The sequence below is a fragment of the Talpa occidentalis genome, unplaced genomic scaffold, assembly GCF_014898055.3.
Source record: "Talpa occidentalis isolate TD23 unplaced genomic scaffold, MPIMG_talOcc4v2.1 talOcc4.16, whole genome shotgun sequence".
Classification (NCBI taxonomy): domain Eukaryota; kingdom Metazoa; phylum Chordata; class Mammalia; order Eulipotyphla; family Talpidae; genus Talpa; species Talpa occidentalis.
This window is the reverse complement of record NW_023601653.1, coordinates 35,539,430-35,559,045: the sequence shown is the minus strand read 5'-3', so window position 1 is coordinate 35,559,045 and position 19,616 is coordinate 35,539,430. Positions and strand designations below refer to the sequence as shown.

Below are 19,616 nucleotides of genomic sequence, written 5' to 3'. Positions count from 1 at the left end.
ACAGTGTCCTTCAATTATGTTGCTTCAAAGTCAAGACACCAGCTCTTATTCTTTGTTGCCTGAAAAGGTAATAGCCAAATATCTTAATTTAGCAGTTAAAACCCCTCAGACTAGAGGACCTACCTGTTTGTTTCAATGAAAAAGATCTGTTCAAAGCCTGGAAGAACTTGATACTTTCTACTTCTTTTTTGAAAGCTGGGGTACTTTCTACTCCCTTCTTTTTCCTATAATTCCTACAAATCTTAAAAAAAATAAGATCCACTTGGCCCTAAGATTATGAATAGTGGAAGAGGTCTCCAAATATGAGTGGCTCTGTTATTTATTCAGCATTTTTCACAGATGCTTTCCATTTATTATGGTTCCTTTTCTATGAATTCCTGACTTGTTCCCCTAACTGTCATTTTGATTATTTGAGGATAGATTCTGAGATTTAGGAATTATGTCCCCTGACCCCCTTGTTTACCTAAGTGTATAATAAACATTGGCGGTAGTTTATATCCAATGTTATTTCAAATAGATAGTTATAGAGATATGTAGATTTTTTTTTAAATTGAAATAGCTCTGGACCATTCTCTTTTCTTCTTTTTTAAATTGTGGTACTGCTACCCAAGTGAGGCTAGGGGGATTATGTGTAAAATCCTTGCTACTTCCACCTTTTTTTTATTATAAATTTTATTTTTATATTCCCCATACAATTGCAACCCCCTTATTTTGACCCGAATTCCTCCCCTCCCCGCCCCCCACCCCCCATAGAGTGTCTCTGGTTCATAGTTGTTTGTTGATTTTGATTTTTATTTTCTTATAGTTATTCTTTTTCCTGGTCCCTTATTTAAGTTTTCTAGATTCCTGCTATGAGTGAGACCATCCAGTATTTTTCTTTTTCTTTCTGGCTTATTTCGCTGAGCATGATCCCTTCCAGCGCCATCCATGTTGCTGCAAATTGCATGTGTTTATCTTTTTTGATTGCTGAGTAATATTCCATTGTCTTTATGTACCACATCTTGATCCAGTCATCTATTTTTGGGCATTTGGGTTGTTTCCAAAGCTTAGCTATTGTAAATAGTGCTGCTATAAACATAGGGGTGCAGGTGTTCTTTGGAATTGATGTTTCTGTGTCCTTTGGGTAAATACCTAGTAGTGGAATTGCTGGATCATATGTAAGTTACATACTTCCACCCTTTAAATCTCCGTTCTTAGTACTTCCAAGCTTGGTTACCAGCAAAGGATAATCAAAAACCAAAATTTTCTCTCTTTGCATGTATGTTAAAACTCCTAAGTCTGTTGACTTGATTGAAGGAATAATATGTTTTTCAGCAGCTGATTTACTATAAGGGAATATTTTATTTCAATTTTATTTTTAAAAAAGTTTTATTTATTTATGCACGTAAGAACTGGAGTACAGGTCAGAGGTGTTAGAGGTGAGAGGATCCACCAGAGACAGAGTGGGGAACAGAAAAGGCGGATCTGCTGATATACACTGCTGAGGGGAGCAGCGGGTGAGACAGGAGAGGTCTGCTGTGCCATGTGGGTAGCTCCCTGGCCTGCTGGGGATTGAACTCTTGTCGCAGTGGCTGCAGACAGCTTAACACTGTGCTTAACCCCTTGTGCCACCAGGGAGGCCCCTATAAGGGAATATTTTACATACAAAAACTATTGTTTAAGCTTTCTTTCTTCCTTCATGAAAGGTCTCTGGTCTTCTTTTCAGGGAATGTTCTTTTCCTTCTGTCTCTTGAAATACAATGTCCCTTTACTTTTCTTCTCTATTCCCTTGTTCCAAGTATAATCTCCACATGTGCTTTATCTTTGTAGGTGAAATATTTCCTGCCTCAGATGAATTTCTGTTGGTTTAGAGAGCAACTTGAGGATTCTGCATTTGGCACCATTCGATTTCCTTGGCATTTCTCCATAGTCACCATTTAGAAAGCTCCAGGTCGGCAAGATTTCTCTCCATCATACACTCTGTGGAGATTAAGAAAGGATTGTATTACTTTGCCTTGAAAACATGATAGAAAATGAAATTTGCTTTACCACGAAAGGAGGCATTTGAAACTGAAATTGTTTTAATGGGGCCTTTACTTACACAGGGATAGTTCTTACTGAGATAAAATGGCAGATATGGTGAAAATTCCTTCTTATTTAGATTGCTACTAAATAAATATCTCTATGTTTAAAATCACTTACAGATAAAACAAGTTGCAAAGTGATGTAATTTTATTTATGTTCTGAAAAACTATGGGTGGGTATAAACTTATAAAACACGCTTGGAATAAGATCTCAAGCAGGTCCTAAGCACTGAAGAGCTTGTGGTATATACGAAATAAAATACTGTTATTTACTTTAAGATCAAAACCATGTTAAAGTTAAATAAGTCTAAGAAGCCCCAACAAGTTCTAAAATTTTATTTTTATGTGTTTGTAAAACGTCAAATTCCTTACAAAAATTTTTTTGGTCCAAGATTGCTGATGCCTTAAGTATATACTTCATCTGCCTATTGGGCTGCTCTTTTTGTTTATATGAATGTAAATACACAGAAAACAGCCCAGAAAGGAGCATACCAAATCGTTAACAGTGGCCACATCTCGGGAGAGGAGTGGGCTGGGGGAAGTGAGAGCATTGTACATTTCCGTTTTATTCTTTCTATTTTTTTCCCCTAATCATCACCAAATAAATGACAATAATATGATCACTTATTATATGCACAATCACCAAATTAACAAACAGGCTTGAAACTAAAATGTCTCATCTTTCCTTTTTCTATCAAAATTCATGTTTAAAGTACTTATATTTGATCAAGTTTAACATGGTAATCTAGAGAATAATTCAAATCATCCCAGGTTGAGTGCATTGATTTTTTTTCTCTGTCATCCAATCATGTGGTTACATGTAGCCCACTATTAGCTTTCAGATTCTGCTGCTGGGGGTCATCACTGACATTCCTTGAGCACTTACTGTCTGCCGGGTTCAGGTACATAGTTCTATGTGTAGTAATTTGTTGAATTCTCACAACAATCCTGTGAGGTGGATATTCTTTTTACTGTCATTTCACAGGTGAAATAGAGACTAGAGAGATTTAACTATCTAGAACAAGCTGGATCACACAGCTAAAAAAAGTAATGGAATCTCAGCTCCACATCTTTGCCAGCCTGACTACAGATTCTGCCCAGGAAAGAGGAGAGGAGAGGAACTAGTCTGTGGTTTAAGATTTTTACTTTATTTCATAGTTGGCTTACACACTTTTGTCTAATTGGGAGGTGACTAAAGGCATCTGGGGTTGGTTGATGTGCTGGTTGAAAATTACTATTATTATGAGGATGATTATTATAGTATTTAGTAATTACGCAGTGCTTTATACTTCAAAGAACTGTGCTTTATAATCATTTATTAGCTATGTCTCACAACATCTCTTCAATATAAAGATGCACTTTTGCATATTTTGCAGAAAGAGAAACTAAGGCAGAGTAAGGTGGGCTGCATTTTCATAAGAAGGGATGAACAGGTAATGCAACTGTTAAATTTCCAAGATTCACTAAATAACTCACTAAATCATTTAGACAACAATAGAAGCCTCATTCTTTAAGCCTTTTAAAGGAAGATGTCAGTTCTAATTTTTTTTCCTAGATGTTTAATTAAAAAGTAAGTGTAAAATATGCCAAAAATTGATGACCATTCCTTTTTAGGTTCTCTGTTTTTAAGTTTTTGCTGCATTTGTGTCAATGTGGCATTTTTGCTCAAATTCAACCGTGCTATCTCCCATTTCTCCACACAAGCACAATTTGATTACTGGCATTGGTTTCCAGTGTCAATATTATATTGCTTTAAATTGATTCCATGGTCTTTAAAAGATGCCTTTTGTTCACCACATCCACGTAAGTCTTCATGATAACTTGTAATAAAAACTTTGTGCAAGAATTATATCGGAATTAAAGAAAGCCTTAGATGCCTGGCAGTTTATTCACTTCAAAAATGAAGATTATTAACTTGTCAGTATGACTCGGGTGGGAGGTAAGGGAGAGGAGAAGAATCTGTGTGGGTTTATTACAGCACCCTGTAAAAGACCTGGAAGAGATACATGCGTTCTGCTATAAATTTGGTAGGTATGCTCCTGCAGTTGGGAGGCAGCCATGGCCATAGTACATGGGACATGCTCAATAAATACTAGTTTAGTGGATAATTAACACTATGTGCGTCCTAGAGACAGACTTGCCTGGATTTTAATCCTGGCTCCATCACTTGCTAGCTACCTAAACGAGCTGTACTTGTGTGTCTCCACACATATTTGTCTTTTTGTTTCCAAGGCGGTTGACAAATAACACCAGCAACAATGCCATTAAAATGTTGGTAGTAATGATATTTATAATTTGATGTCTGTACTTGCCTGACTTGTTTAAATTGTTACATCATTATATCCACAGTTTTCTTTTTTTTTGTTTTTTTAATTAAAGATTTATTTTATTTATTTATGCATACAAGAACTGGGATACAGGCCAGAGGTGCAGGAGGTGAGAGAACTCACCAGAGACAGAATGGGGAACAGAACAGGCGGATTGACTGAAATACATTGCTGAGGGGATCAGAGGGCAAGACAAGAGAGGTCTGCTATGCCATGTGGGTCACCTCCCTGGCTGGGGATCAAACTATCTGCTGCAGTGGCTGTAGATAGCTTCATAGTGCTGCAACTTAACCCCTTGTGCCACCAGGGAGGCCCCAGGTATTCACAATTTTCCACCCTAGAAAAACAATTAAAAATTAACTCAAAATACATTGGGATAAAATTATGAGCACATGTAAAATCTATAACACAAAATTCCACATGTGTTTCCCCCAGACATCCATATGATTCCATACAGTGGCTTCATACTCAGTGGCCACCATGCAGCTTTCAGCTGTAAGTGAATCCCATTAATTGTAACACCTGAATAAAGCAGCTGCTTCTGAGCTAAAGACACTGATGCTTAACGGGATGCACACCCAATTCTCTAGTGTGTATAAATTTTCAAGAGATGCCAGAAATTGCGATTTATTTTACATGACATTTCTCAATTTTAAAATTTTGGCTCATTTTATTTTTTGGTCCACAAGGCTCTGTGGGTCAAACAACACACTTTTGTCATTTCTCAAATCTCTGCCACATCAAGTACATATATATATATATATATATATATATATGAGTCCACTGCACTGTTATTCAGATCAGCAAATGAAGACAAAATATGACAAAGTCTTCCTGAAATTCACAAGTTTAGTGAGAGATAGACCATAATGTCACAGAAGAGAGTGAAAAATACCATAGCAGTGTATGGAACTCAGGACTTAAATCTGGTGGTTTAAGTATTTGCTCAGGCCCATGTTAAAACAAACAAAAAACCAAAGAACCCCATTATTTGAAAGTTTGGTAAATGGAGGACTCCTAAATAGATGACTCTTTTGTTTAACAAAACACCTTAATGGATTTGGGGAGCAGGAGCTATGCACAGTTGGGGCCACAGCTTTGCACAGTTTCAGGGGGACCACTCCTAAGGTGGCCTGTGCAATTGGCACCCCCTTGAGTACCATTCAGTTTGTATTCTTTGTGAATAGTACCCCCTGGGATTGTGCAAGTTTGTGATTCTGTCAACAAAGATAGGCCTGGAGTCTGGACTAAGAAGAGGATTGAGAGCTAAATCCTTCTACATAATAAAGTAACAGGAATTTTAAGTCTTTGCCTAGTAGGCGGAGGCAGGAGGGTGGAGAGGTGCCTATAATAGGGAGTCAAAAGGATTTGGAGAAAAGACCTTTAAGCTGAGGATGGACCAGCAATTTGGCAATAGCTTGGAGATTTATGACTCTGGTGAGAGCGTCCCTGTAATTTTTTTAAAAGAAACACATAAAATCCTCTTCATCATCTCTAACCTTCAGGAGACAATGACAAAGTCAAACAACTTTTCATTTGGCATCAAGCGTAGCTTTTGAACCTATTGTGCATGCATCAGGAGATAACTAGGAAAGAGTCAATGCCCAGACTCACCTAGCAACACTTGGTTAAACATGCAATACTATAGTAACTTGCTTTTTTTACTGTTTTTCTTCATAAAGCTCAGAGCACTTGCACTTTTATTTCCTCATTTGTTCTAACATTCCAGTGTGGGAGGGGCAGATTTATGATAACATTATTTATAGATGGAGAAATTGAAATAGAGATTAAATCGCTTACTCAATGCTGCATAGTTGGGGTGGTGGAGCCCACACTGGAATTTGGTTCTCCAAGCTCTGCCACAAAGTGGAAAGATCAGGGTTTTAGAATTAGAGGGATCTTTGTTTGAACAATCCTGATTTCTGCCCCTTAATAAGAATGTGGCCTTAAGTCAATTACTTCACCTAAGTCTCAGTTTTTTTCTCTTCAGTAAAATTAAGACCATAAAACCTCATAGCAATGTAATGAAGATTAATTTAGAAAATGAATGTAAAGCCCTGCCATAGAGAGTAGTTCTCAAATAAGATTAGTTCTGACCTGTATTTTCTGGTTAAATTTCAGTGCAAATTTACAGTTATCAAAAAAGAATCCTCCATTAAGAACACTTTTTCCTCCCTAGACTCCTCTCCCACTGAGAGCAAAACAGGAACAAAAACGCTTCAATATGTTATTCAATTCAATGGCAAGAACTTTTGTTTTAGTAGAGTTATTTCATCGGGGATAATTAGAAAATATAGACGTATGTGGAAGACAAGATAGTAGAGGGAATTGGTTCTAAAACTTGAGACTGTATTAGAATTCCCTGGCCGGCCTGTTAAAACACAGATTGCTGGGCTCCATCCCAGAGTTTCTGATTCATAGAGTCTGGAGTGGGGCCTAATAATTTGCATTTTAAAAATTCACCAGTGATGTTGATGTTGCTAGTCCAGGACTACAACTTGGTGATGCAAAGTAAGGTTAAGTGAAAGTCTGGGGGTGGGTCTCAGCAGTTTGTGTTTTAACAGGTCCACCAGGTAACTGATGCATGCTTAAGTCTGAGAACCACTTGGCAGATGGTTCCGGTCCCAAATTCTGGCTGTACCATTTGCTAGTTAGATGACTGGGTTCCTTGACAAATCTCTATTACTTCTGTGTCCCACAGGGAGCTTACAACGGGGTTCAGGATTCCTCTCACTATCCCTCTGAACCCTTGGTGGAGAGAGAAGTTAGTGAATCCTGCCAACTGAGGTTCTGTTTTGTTTTGTTTTTTTTAAAGGTTTATTTATTTATGCATACAAGAGTTGGGGTACAGGTCAGAGATGCGGGGTGGGGTGGGGAGAGGATTCATCAGAGACAGAGCCCGGAACAGAACAGGCAGACTGACTGAAATCCACTGCTGAGGGGAGCGGTGGGTGAGACAAGAGAGGTCTGCTGCACCATGTCGGTTGCTCCCTTGCCAGGGATCAAACTCCTGCTGCAGAGGCTGCAGACTGCTTCACAGTGCGGTGCTTAACCCCTTTCACCACCAGGGAGGCCTTTCTGTTTTGTTTTGTTTTGTTATATTTTTTTTTTTTTTTTTTTAGTCCAGAGCTCTTTTATTTCTTTTTGCACACCTATCATGCCATGAATTCATAGGGAATAGGTTCTAGCAGCTCAGGCTCCTTCCCATTGGTTCTCACAAAGTGTGCTTCTCTAGGTGGAGCAGGCTGGCGCTTCAGCTGAACCCAAGTACCCTTCTCTTTGGCTTCCTTTTTCTTCTGATCATTTTCTTTCACACGTTTCAGGAAGCTATCTCGGCTCTTAGAGTGCTTAATGTGCTCAATACGAACATTAATTCTCTTTGCAAGAATCTTGCCCTTTACTTGCTTGTTTACAACAATGCCAACTGCATGCTGGGTAACATTATAGACTCTTCCGGTTTTGCCATGGTAACATTTGTGGGGCATTCCTTTTTGAACAGTGCCCATCCCCTTGATGTCAACAATATCACCTTTCTTATAGATTCGCATGTATGTGGCCAAAGGAACAACTCCATGTTTTCTAAAAGGCCTAGAGAACATATAGCGGGTCCCTCTTCTCTTTCCCTTTGTGTTAGTCATTTTGGCGACTTACTGGAAGATGGCGGTTCCGGCCGAAAGGAAGGCTTTGTTATATTTTTAACTTTTACACTCTGAGGCTACTTAAACTTGGGTTTGAAGGAAGTAACTACAAACAAATCTGCAATCACAAAAATAAACAAGATAGTGCTGTAAATAAAAGAGCAAAGACATTTTTACATCTTAAATTTGTAATAACCAGTTCTAAACTATTTCCATTTTCCCCTATTCTTAGAAAATTTAGAAAGTCTTCCTCCCCCACAGTTTTAAGAGCTGCTTGTAAATTTGTTTTGCAGATAGTGTGCATGCTGAGAGACTGGTCTCATATACAGAAACTACCTCAGATGTTTGATGTATTCCTGATTTTGTAGCTAAGGAATCCCTTTTTCCTTTTTCTTTTTCTTTCCCTGCTTGACATTTGACTCTGTGGGTTCACTTGCTGTCTCAGCTCATAGCATCACAAGTACCAATGATACTTCTAGGACTTTTTTTTTTTTTTGTTCACCTACTTTCATTTCTTCTTTGCACAAACCTGTACTCTTTATTTCTTCAGTTAACATTTCCTATTGCCTATTGCTAATCCACAGTTTTCCAAATTACCCCCTGCTACAGTAAGTGCATTGCAAGAAATTGTTCCTTTTGTTGGTGAGGTAGAAGAACTGTTGACTTTGCATGCAATCCTGTGTTGGTAGTAGGTACACTCAAGTTTTCATTATGCATTTTTATTTAGGATGTCTACAGCAATCCTGATAAGGATATGTACACACACACGCACACACAGACACACACACGCACACACGCACACACCCTATATTACAGATGAAGAAACAGAAAGCTTAGAGTAAGGTGATGCAGCTTGCCCAGGATGGAAAAGTAAAAGTAACAGAATCCAGGCAGCAAGATTCTAGAGTCCCCTAATTTTAGGCCTCTGCAGAAGTTTCAAGAGAAGATGGAATATAGGGATAAAATCCGGCTCCTGTCCTTAAAGAGTTTAAAATTTTTGCGAGGAGCGGATGAGATGAATACACACAACAGGAGTTAAAATAAAATCAAGAGCTAACGTTTGTGGTATGGAGTTTGGTATCTTTCCCTCTGTGAGATTGCAGATAAAAGCACCAACTTCAAAGGGTTTGAGGATGATTAACTCAGTTAAGCACCCGAAGCCTTCATACAGTGCCTGCCGTGTAGTAAACATTCAATAAATGTTAACTATCATTAATTTTAAAAGGGGGAGCCTTCAGGGGAGCGATGACTGGAGAGAGCCGGGAAGCCGGGTGTACTGCGGGGGACTCTCGCATCTAAGTTCTCCGCACTGAGGCGGCAGGCGAAGACCAGGCGGCAGCACAGGCGGCGGCCGGAGCCCGGGGGTGGGGGGGGCGAGGCGCGGCGGGGTGGAAACGGTTAGCAGCGCCCCGCCGGGGGTGGGCTTGCGGGCCCCGAGAGGAGAAGCTCCGCCCCCCCTCCCGCGCCGCGCCGCGCCGCGCCGCGCCCCGCCCCGCCCCGCGCGGGAGGCCCCCGCACGCCAGCCCGCGAGCAGTTCCGGTGCCAAAACCCTTCCCTCCCCCCGCTCCCCCGGAAGTGCTTTCCCAGGCTCGGGCTGGAGAGAGGCCTGGTAGGCACAGCCGCTGAGGCTTGGTCGGCTCCGCGTAGGGGCTGCAGCCCGCGTCGGAGCCCGGGGGTCAGCGTCCGGCCGTCCGCGCCCTGCCCCTTCCCAGCGCCCGGGCCGACGGTGAGTGGCCGGGGGCGGCCCGGGACGGCGGCGCCCCGCGTCGGAGCTGGCGATCTCGGGCCCCCGCTGCCCGCTCCGGCTCCGGGCTCAGCTGTCGGGGCTCGGGGAGGTGGGCTGTCCACTGCCGCGGTCTGCGCCGAGGCTGCCCCGCGGGAAGGAGCGGGCGGCGGGGCCGGAGGGGGGCGGAGCAGAACCGGGGAGGGGGTCCCCCGAGCTGTAGTTGCTGTTGGGACTCCGGAGTGGGGATGGGCTGGGCCTCTGTCCGTTCGACCCTCTGGTTTCTGCTCCCCGGAATCTTCGTGCCGTCTTCGGGATTTGGTTTTCTTGCCCGACCTGGGGCTGGGTACCTGGACACCAGGTTTAATCTGGGGCTCCCGGTCCCGACTTTCACGTTCTCTGGGTCTGTCCTGGGGCTCAGTAATTAGCCCGGGTCCCTGGGGTGTTGTCTCCTCAGTACCAGGGTGGGGCGATACGTGTGTAGATGTCGGGGATCTTTTGCAAGACTTTGCATCCACACCCGCTTAGGGGTTGCCCAGGATCGATTTGGACTGCGCTCGGGACGGGTTTTGGATATGTAGGTCAGTGTGGCACCGGCGAGCCTCCCGTGATCTTTTTACCTACTTGAAAGCTTGCTCAAGCTGCCGCTGAAGTCACTTAAAAAACCAACCTGCTGGAGTAAAATCGGTAGTTCAGATAAAATCCCTTATTTATTTATTTATTTTGCAGACGTAAAAAACCATAGTTTTCTAATCTGCACTTCTAATTCCTGTGGCTATCTGAAGTCACAGTTTTTCATTCTGTGGTTGTCGCACGTATAGGTTACAGAGGGCGAAGAATTAAATCTCCCCGAGGTTTGTATACCTTCGTATTTGGAGCTGTCATTTTCCTTAATTTTTAAAGAAAAATTGTTCTCGGTTGCTCCTAGAAGTTCCTTATACTGTTAAGGTTGTAGCCGCCATGCAGAGGCTCACATAGGTAGGCAGACGTGTTTGGTGTATATATATTTTCGACTATGTATCTTAACTTCGATAGTGATGTGTCTACCTCTGATAAATGGAGAATCTTCTGTAGGAGAAAGTGATGTATAGATAGTTACTTTTAGTGAATAAATTTTAGGTAGTGAACTGCTGGAATATTTGTAAAGAATAAGGGTTTACCACCTTTCATAGTGATTTTTAAGTTCTGATCACAAGGGAAAGCAGTTACTGTAGATCTCACCTACCAGCAGATGACTGTTGTTTTTGCACCGTGTGCAAAGGTATACACAAGTGCAAGGTATACACAGACCACCTTTGTGAAGCCAGTGACACTTTCCTGCTCTTCTCATTTGTGCTTATATTAGGACTATACAGTAGCTTTTTATTTTTTTGTACTTATCTTTCTCTCCCACTAGGGGAAAGGGAGAATGAATTAGAGAAAATAGACTGAAGTGACGAGTTCAGTGAGCGCTCCTATTTCCTGAAAGAAAATTTATTTCAGAATTGTTGATCTTCAATAAACAAAGGGTGGATAATTTTTAAAGTCCCTGGAAAAAGTTGTGGAGGGAAGATTAATGGTTTCACTTTAGATTAACATAGAAACTACATTTTAGCCACTTAAGTGCTTAGTTATTTAGACCATACTTTTGGAATATTGGAATTGAGAGCTTTGGAAAAGGAGTTGGAATACTGGAATTGAAAGACTCTGGAAGAGTCAAGTTAGATATGATTATGAATTCATACTGAAGGAATGATAGTTAATGTGTTTTGAAGGGAAATATTTCAAGAATTGTAAGAGCAGAAAAAGATAATTGAGGAAAATCAGATAGCCTTAGGCATTGTGTATTTTGTTTATTCAGGTACATTCAATGGATACTGAAAACTTGCTTTGTAAATTTTATCATATTTTCAAGTAGATTCCACAGATATTGAACATTTGCTATGTCAGGCATCTAAGCTATGTTAGGCAACCTTGTCGGAGCAAATATACTGCCATAACAACATAGATTCACGTTTTGGTATTCATTTTTCTAAGGTATGTTTGAAATATTGGAGAGGTGAATTGTATTGTTTAAGCATATTAAACTTTTCTTCGAATTGGAGTTGGGTGTTGTGTGCTTCTGAAAGGCACTGCTAGGCATTCATTGTAGGATGCAAAGATTAAGTTTTTAATCTTTGGAATTTGAAAACTAGAAAGGGGTTGTAAGATAATTTGCATAGAGATTTACAGCATAAGGAATTATATGTAAATACATGAGTGGTTTGACCTAAAGTTTGGAGTTGTATGAAAGGAGTAAGTGTTCATTGTTAGCTGGAGTAAAATTTAGGAAGATGGTTCTGAAGCTGTTATTTATTGAGCATGTAGTGAACTCCAGGCTCTATGCTGCTTGCTTAATATACATGTTCTAAGCTTCTCAACAACATATAAACATTTTTCTTAATAATGTGAACATTGATGCTCAGGTATGTTAAGTAACTTGCTGTACTATGCAGCTACTAGATAACTTATTTGAATCTCCATTTGCCTGGTGCCAAAGTCTGTGTGTTTCTACTGCATGGTGCTAGCTCTAATTAAACTCGAGTTCAACATTGCCACAAGTAAGGCTTTTCTAAGACAAAAATGCAGTGGTTGGGATGAGGTAGATGGGGAAGGCTTCTCAAATAAAGGGAATGATGTGAACACAAGTGTTGTGGAAGTGGGAAAGTTCATAGCGTCTCAGAGAAAAGCTAGTCGATTGCATTACCTAGTCTATAAATTCATTTTTGGGAATAAAGAGCAGAGGTTTGAAAATAAACTTGGGGCTAGATTGTGGAACATCTAGCTAAATAGAGCATTTAATGCTCTATTTAGGAGGTCATCATTTGGAATAAGTGATTGCCATGGTCTAACAGTGAAGTGTGTAGAATGATTTCTTTTAGAAAGCTGACTTTCAGCATACTGTAAATAGAGGGTAAGGGCAAAGGCACTAGGAGGATTTAGCAGGTGGGTGGAAGGAGGGAATGCTGAGGAAAGTTTGGAGAAAGAAGTTGAAGATTACACTTATTTCAAGTGTGGGTGCTGGTACTACTGGAGAAATATGGGCAGAGAGGTGGATAATAAGAACATTTTTGAATAGGCTGAGGTTTTTTTTTATATACTTGCCAAACACTGGAAATGCCTAGGCACTTTTAGAAACGTGGGTTTGTAGTTCATGAGAGAGGTCAGTGCTAGGCATGTATTAAACATGGGTGTAGAGATTAATATAGATATACTGGAGAGGTGAAAGAACCAAGGGAAAATTTAGAGGGGAAGGAAAAAAAAACAACAACCCTGTATTTTAGATGGCATCTGTTTAAAACTGAAGGAAAAGGACACTGAAATGATGATTTTATATAATGGGCAAAAAAATTGAGACTGTACTACTGTCTGACATCGTAGATTCAGATGAAATAGAAATAATCTTATCATTAAAAAAATTTGGGAAATAAAATTTTCTTACCATTGAAAGCAAGAATTACCTAATTCGTAGAAGATGAACATTACCCTAATTCATAGAAGATGAACTATTTCAGACTCATTTAGTCCAGAGTGTCAGATTTTGGTTACTTTAGAGCTGTTTGGTCATTTCTTTGGGGCATTTGTTGGCAAGTGATATATGAGGACTTGGAAGCAGATCTCTGATATACAGTATTATGTTTATGTTTGACTTTCATTTTGGTTTCAATATTAAGATACCTCTGAATATTCAAATATGATTTTGTCCTGTCACTACTGGCTACTAATAATGTCTCTCATGGAAAATGGTACTATGTATTTTTCTTATAACTTAGTACTTCTGACTTACATGAATCGTCTTGTCTCAATGTTCAGATTATCCTAGAGGGATAGAATAAGATATTTTTATTATCATGTAATGAACATAAAAGTGATCTTAAGTTGGAAATTCAGAGCTATGAATTTATAGGATTTCATGTGTTCCTGTTTCTATATTTAAATAGGGGGAACCTGCATATTCATGTGTAAAAGATTGTAATAGTTTGAAGAATGGGATTTATTGAGAGTTGTAACTTTTTGAGGGCAAGTTTATTATTGTTAGATTGAGTTACTATGGAAGTGTTCAGATCCTTCTTGAGGATTAATGTGTTCCTTTTGTTTTTCAAGAATATGTTTTTCACTATATCACAGGCACTTGGGAATGTCTGAGAGTCCTGCGTCAGTGTTGTTGGAGCAGGGGTTTTGTGTGTGCTTTGTCTGGGCTAGTTGGCTTAGTTGCAGTGAGCCTGGTATTAATGAGGCAAAGGTCAGGAGTTCCATTTAGCTTCAGTCTGAGTGCTGGCCAGGGAGTACACCTCTCACTCCTGCCAGCTGCCTTGGAAATTCCTCGGTTGTCATTGGTCACAAAGGTGAATGGATTAGGATGGATCTTTATACCACTGGAAGAGTATTAGAGGAAACTTAGCATAATGGTTAGGAACTCTGACTCTGGAATTAGATAAACCTGTGTCAAAATTCTTGGTCTGTGACCTTGGGAGAGTTCCTAAACCCCTCTAAGCCTCTATTTCCTCATTATTGAATAGGTTAATATTTGGTTTGGGCATGTCCTACCATTGCTTTCTTTTTCCAAGAGGGAGTTAGCTGTTTAGGCCTGTGTGTCCCAAATGCTGAACTATAAAGTGGTATCAGTCCATGACAAAGTTTCCACTTATCTGAAGTGAATGAAAAGTTCATAAACTAAAAAAAAGTTTATAAAACTAAATCTATTGAATTTAAAAGATTTTTTTTTCTCCCCTAAAATGATCTTTTATCTCTTTGGTATAGGTATATTCTTTTGTGAAATATTGGTAGAGGTAATTGGAAGTTACTTCTTTTTTAAATGCCTTTGGTAGAATGAAAGTTGACAACTCCATGGTAAACTCCCCAATTTTTTGTTTTGTGTTTTTAAGATTATGGTTTTATGAAATAGGAAAATCTTTGGCTTAAACAGAACCAGAGGGATTGGGAGAGAGCACTTAACCAACAAATTTATGCATATTCAAGTTTGGTTTGGGGCACATTCTACTCTTCTATTAACCTACAGGTAATAGAGTTTAATGAACAGAATTTGATTTAATAGAATACTTTAAAGTCTCTTAAAATAGAGTGTAATCACCACCATTCAATTTAATTTTGTCAAATTTCACTGTATTATACATTTCAAGGAGCAGTTCAGATTGTTTTCAGCTGACTTCAAACAAATTGTTTAAAACTATTTGTTTAAGGCTATGTTTCTCAACCAGAGTCCCAGGAGGAAAATGGTGAACTGTGGGGGCTGCCTGGGGGTGCCACTATAAGTCATTACCCTGTTGATTAGCCAACAAGATAAATAACTTGCCTTTGACATAGTGAAGTTGCAAGAATTGGCTTCCCTTTTTACCTCTTCTACAGGGACGATCTTTGGAACTACTGCAAGAAAAGCTTCTTTATTGAATATAGCAAGTAAACCTTGTACAAATATCAGTATTCAAAATGCTTCTTAGAGAAAGAGAATAGTTCAGCACTTTGCATAATGGGTTATGTAAGTGGAGCCACAGAAGTCCTCTTGGGGACACAAACCAGTTATTAGCATAAGCGCTTATTGAAATTGCATTCAGTTGTCCACGGGAGTTTATTGACTCCCTGGTTCATGGCGGGAGGGAGAGGAGGATTTCAGGTGCAAACCTAGCCTAAGCAACTGTTAAATTAGGGCTTAACATTTGTTTCCTTTGAGTTTTTTGGTTAGGTATTTAAAAACAGGGGGCACTATAAAATTACTTAGTATATGTTAAAATACCTAAAGCAAACGTTCAGATTTTGTTGAAATAGCCTAGCCCTCTGTCCTTTATTTTTAAAGAAAACTGGGGGCTTATTGCTTTAGCTATTAATAATGTTATTGTTTTATAGGATTTTGTTGTATGTTGTTTCTGGTAAATAAAAAAACATAGAATTCATTTATTTTCAGCAGTGCTTAAATTTTCCCTCCAAAGCATTCCCAATGGCAGATGAATGACATGCCCAGATGAGAGATGTAGCCCAGGGTTTTTGCTTTAAGTAGAAAATGTGATGCCTATAGTATTTTATTTTTAAATTCATATGAATTTTGCGTTTTGTTATTTTATGTTTGTAAACAGTTTTTAAAACTCTGTCAACTAAAATTGATGCCCCCATGTCCCCCAAGAATGGATGTGGGTTTTTCTATCCCTGTGTCATGGCTTGTATTATACTTTACTGGCACTGTGTTTAGCTATTAATTTTGGGCTCATTAAAAAAATCCTCTGTTCGGGTGGGTTTTTTTAGCACATAGCGGATGGTGAACAATTCCTGACTCTATCTATATGTTTCTGACAAATAAATAGCAAACTTTAAAAAAAATTTTTTAAAAATATTTATTTCTGCATAAAAGAACTGGGGTACAGGCCAGAGGTGCAGGGGTGGGGGCAGGTGAGAGGATCCACCAGAGAGAGAGTGGGGAACAGAACAGGCAAATTGACTGAAATACACGGCTGAGGGGAGCAGCCGGCGAGTCAGGAGAGTTCTGCTGTACCACATATGTGGGTTGCTCCCTGGCCAGGGATCGAACTCGTGCTGCAGTGGTTGCAGACAGCTTCATGGACAGCTTCATAGGTTGTGTCTTAACTCCTTGCGCCACCAGGGAGGCCCAGCAAACTGTTTTAAATACTGCTAAAGAGGTTTAGTTTTATAGGAATAAAATGATTTTTTAAAAAAGATTTATTTATTTATGCATACAAGAGCTGGGGTGCTGGCCAGAGATGGGGGTGGGCGGGTATGAGAGGATTCATCAGAGACAGTAAGGGAGCAGAACAGGCGGATTGACTGAAATACACTGCTGAGGGGGGAGCAGCGGGCAAGACAGGAGAGGTCTGCTGTGCCATGTGGGTCACCTCCCTGGCCAGGGATCACACTGATGCTGTAGTGGCTGCAGATAGCTTCATAGTGCTGCGTCTTAAACCCTTGCGCCACCAGAGAGGCCCCAGGAATAAAAAGACTTTAAAAGGTGATTTAGTCGAGTTTAAAATGCTTTTATATTTAACATTATTCAACTATCAATATATTTCTAGTGTTACAGCAGCATTAGCTGGTAGAACTTTATGTAATGATGGAAATGTTCTATATCTGTGTTATTTAATATGGTGACTTGTATATGGCCTTGAGTGCTCATGACATGTTTAGTGTTGCCGAGGAAATTAATTTAAAGATTTATTTAATTTTAATTAGTTTAACTGTTAATAGCCGCATGTGGCTAGTGACTACTGTATCGGACAGTGCCATTCATTCTCTAGGGTTAGGAAGACTGGAGGGGGAGGAGAGGTTAGAAATCCTGCCACTTTCAGCTTAGTTATATGCAAAGATTAGGTACTTGGTAAATATTTGTTGAATGAAATGACTCTTTCAGTTGTTTCAATTTTGACCACCAAGGTTTGTGAAGTATTCTAGAGTTTGAGGGAATGATCTCTTAGTCTTGATTTTTTTTTCCTTCTGTGTTGATTTTTAAAGTTTTTATCATAAAAGTATACAGTATAATATATGTACAATTTAAAGAATTATAAAATGAACACCAATAACCAGGTTGAAAAACAACACTGCCAGCATCTTTGCAGTGCCTTTTATATTCCTCACCGCTTGGGTTCTCTGTCATGCTTCTAAGAAACAGACATCTAAATTTTGTGTTAATCATGCCCTTGCTCTTCTTTTTTAATTTGAAGAATGTATCTTATTAAGAATTTTTTTCCCTCCAAATTTGGAAGTTGAACAATATTTAAGTTTTCCCTCATTCCAACAAATTAGATATTATTGTTTTAAAAACTTTTGCTTTGATTTCCTTAAAAATTTTTAGGTGACTTTGCTCATAATCTCCATTTGAATCTCACTCTTCCTGTCAGTGATCATTTTCTCTTTGCCTGAAGTATTGTATACCCTTTAGAACTTTCTCTAGTGAGAGTTTGTTGTTGGAAAACATTTAATTTGTTTGAAAGTATTTTTATCTTAGTCTCATCCCTGAAGATGCTTTTCTAAGTGTGTATTGTATTCTATGCTACCATTTTTTTTTTTCATTATTCATTATAGATCTTATTCCATTCTCTTCTGGCTTTTACTGCTGCTGAAAAATCTGTAATCAGTATGATTGTCACATATAAATCTGTTTTGTTATTGCTAGCTTTAGAATATTTTCTTTGTCTATAGTGTTTTGCAGTTTTGATATATCTGGAAGTTGATTTCTTTTCATGTTTCAAGGTAGAAGTTCACTCAGCTTTGAAATCTGATGATTGGTGTTTTTTCCAACTACTTTTAGAGAACTTTTGGCCATTTTCTCCTCAAATTTTGTCTTCCATTTTTCTATCTGGAATTGTATTTGAAGATGTTAGAACTTCTTGCTGTAGTCTTTAATCTTTTTTTTTTTTTTCATATTTTTCACGCTTTATCTTCCTGTATTCTATATAAATGTTGTTCTGATAATGTCTGTTCCTCCCTCCTCACCCCCCTCCCTGCCATTTAGCTAATTCTTGCTTCAAACCATGTTCAACTAGTTTATTGCAATTTTTTTCACTTTATTTATTTATTTTTTATTTTTTTATTTTTATTTATTTATTTTTTTTTTAATAGAGGCATGCTTTACTTATTTATTTATTTGTTTTGTTTGTTTGTTTGTTTTGTTTATACATGCACTGGGTACAGTCAGAAGCGCGGGAGGGTGAGAGAATTCACCAGAGCCAGAGCAGGGAGCAGAGCAGGCAGAAGGACCAAAGGACACTGCTGAGGGGAGCAGCGGGCAGCAGCAGAGGTCTGTGCGCCATGTGGGACCCTCCTCTGGTGGCCGGGGAGCAGCCGGGGATTGAACCGGCGCCACAGAGGCTGCAGGCAGCTTCGCAACCCAGCGCCCAACCGCTGCGCCACCGGGGAGGCCCCACTTTATTTATTTATTAAAAGATTTGTTTATGCATACAAGAACTGGGGTACAGGCCAGAGTTGGGAGCAGAACAGGCAGATCTACTGAAATACATTGCTGAAGGGAGCAGCAGGTGAGACAGGAGAGGAGAGGTCTACTGTGCCATGTGGGTCAGCTCCCTGACCAGGGATCGAACTCATGCTGCAGTGGCTGATGATAGCTTGATAGCGGTGACTTTAACCCCTGTACCACTAGGGAGGCTCTATAGAGTGATTTTTATTTTTTTATTTATACAATAGCTGGGGTACAGGCCAGAGGCATGGGAGATTGAGAGGATTCATCAGAGACAGAGTGGGGAGCAGAACAGGCAGACAGACCGAAAGCACTGCTGAAGGGAGCAGTGGGCTCAACAGGAGAGGTCTGCCTCCCATGTGGGAAACTCCCTGGCTGGCCGTGAATTGTACCCGCGTTGCAGAGGCTGCAGACAGCTTCACAGCACTGTGCTCAATCTGCTGTGCCACCGGGGAGGCCCTCTATAGAGTGATTTTTTTTTTTTTTTTAAGATTTATTTATTTATTTATACAAGCACTGGGTACAGTCAGAAGCGCAGGAGGGTGAGAGAATTCACCAGAGCCAGAGCGGGGAGCAGAGCAGGCAGAAGGACCGAAGTACACTGCTTAGGGGAGCAGCGGGCGGCAGGATAGGTCTGCGTGCCATGCGGGACCCTCCTCCGGTGGCCGGGGAGCAGCCGGGGATCGAACCTGTACTGCAGAGGCCTCGGGCAGCTTTGCAACCCAGCGCTCAACCGCTGCGCCACCGGGGAGGCCCTATAGAGTGATTTTTAATAGTACTTTTAAGTTTGTATAACTCAGAGCTTATAACCTGGAGGTTAGTATCCTTTTTTTTTTTCAAACTTTTAATTTTGAAATAATTTCAAATGTGTAGAAAATTTGCAAGAATTATACAGTAGACTCTCATACCCTT

General features: G+C 39.9%; 2 protein-coding genes across 3 annotated transcripts in view; one reads left to right on the top strand and one right to left on the bottom strand.

Annotated features, from left to right (window-relative positions):
• Positions 1–7,491: 7,491 nt before the first annotated feature.
• LOC119248289 (60S ribosomal protein L21) lies at positions 7,492–8,068 on the bottom strand. Its single transcript, XM_037515251.2, has one exon. The coding sequence runs from the start codon at positions 8,026–8,028 to the stop codon at positions 7,546–7,548; it is 483 nt and encodes a 160-aa protein (XP_037371148.1). The 5' UTR covers positions 8,029–8,068; the 3' UTR covers positions 7,492–7,545.
• A 1,571-nt stretch (positions 8,069–9,639) lies between these two features.
• Positions 9,640–19,616, top strand: part of FRS2 (fibroblast growth factor receptor substrate 2) — a 97,817-nt gene continuing 87,840 nt past the window's right edge. For both annotated transcript variants that reach the window (XM_037514006.2, XM_037514005.2), the window contains exon 1: positions 9,640–9,754. The gene's annotated coding sequence lies outside the window, so the exon portion shown is untranslated. The remainder of the gene's footprint in view (positions 9,755–19,616) is intronic.

Excerpts from the sequence above, each read along its gene's own strand:
- LOC119248289 (XM_037515251.2), bottom strand. The coding sequence starts at position 8,028 with ATGACTAACACAAAGGGAAAGAGAAGAGGGACCCGCTATATGTTCTCT.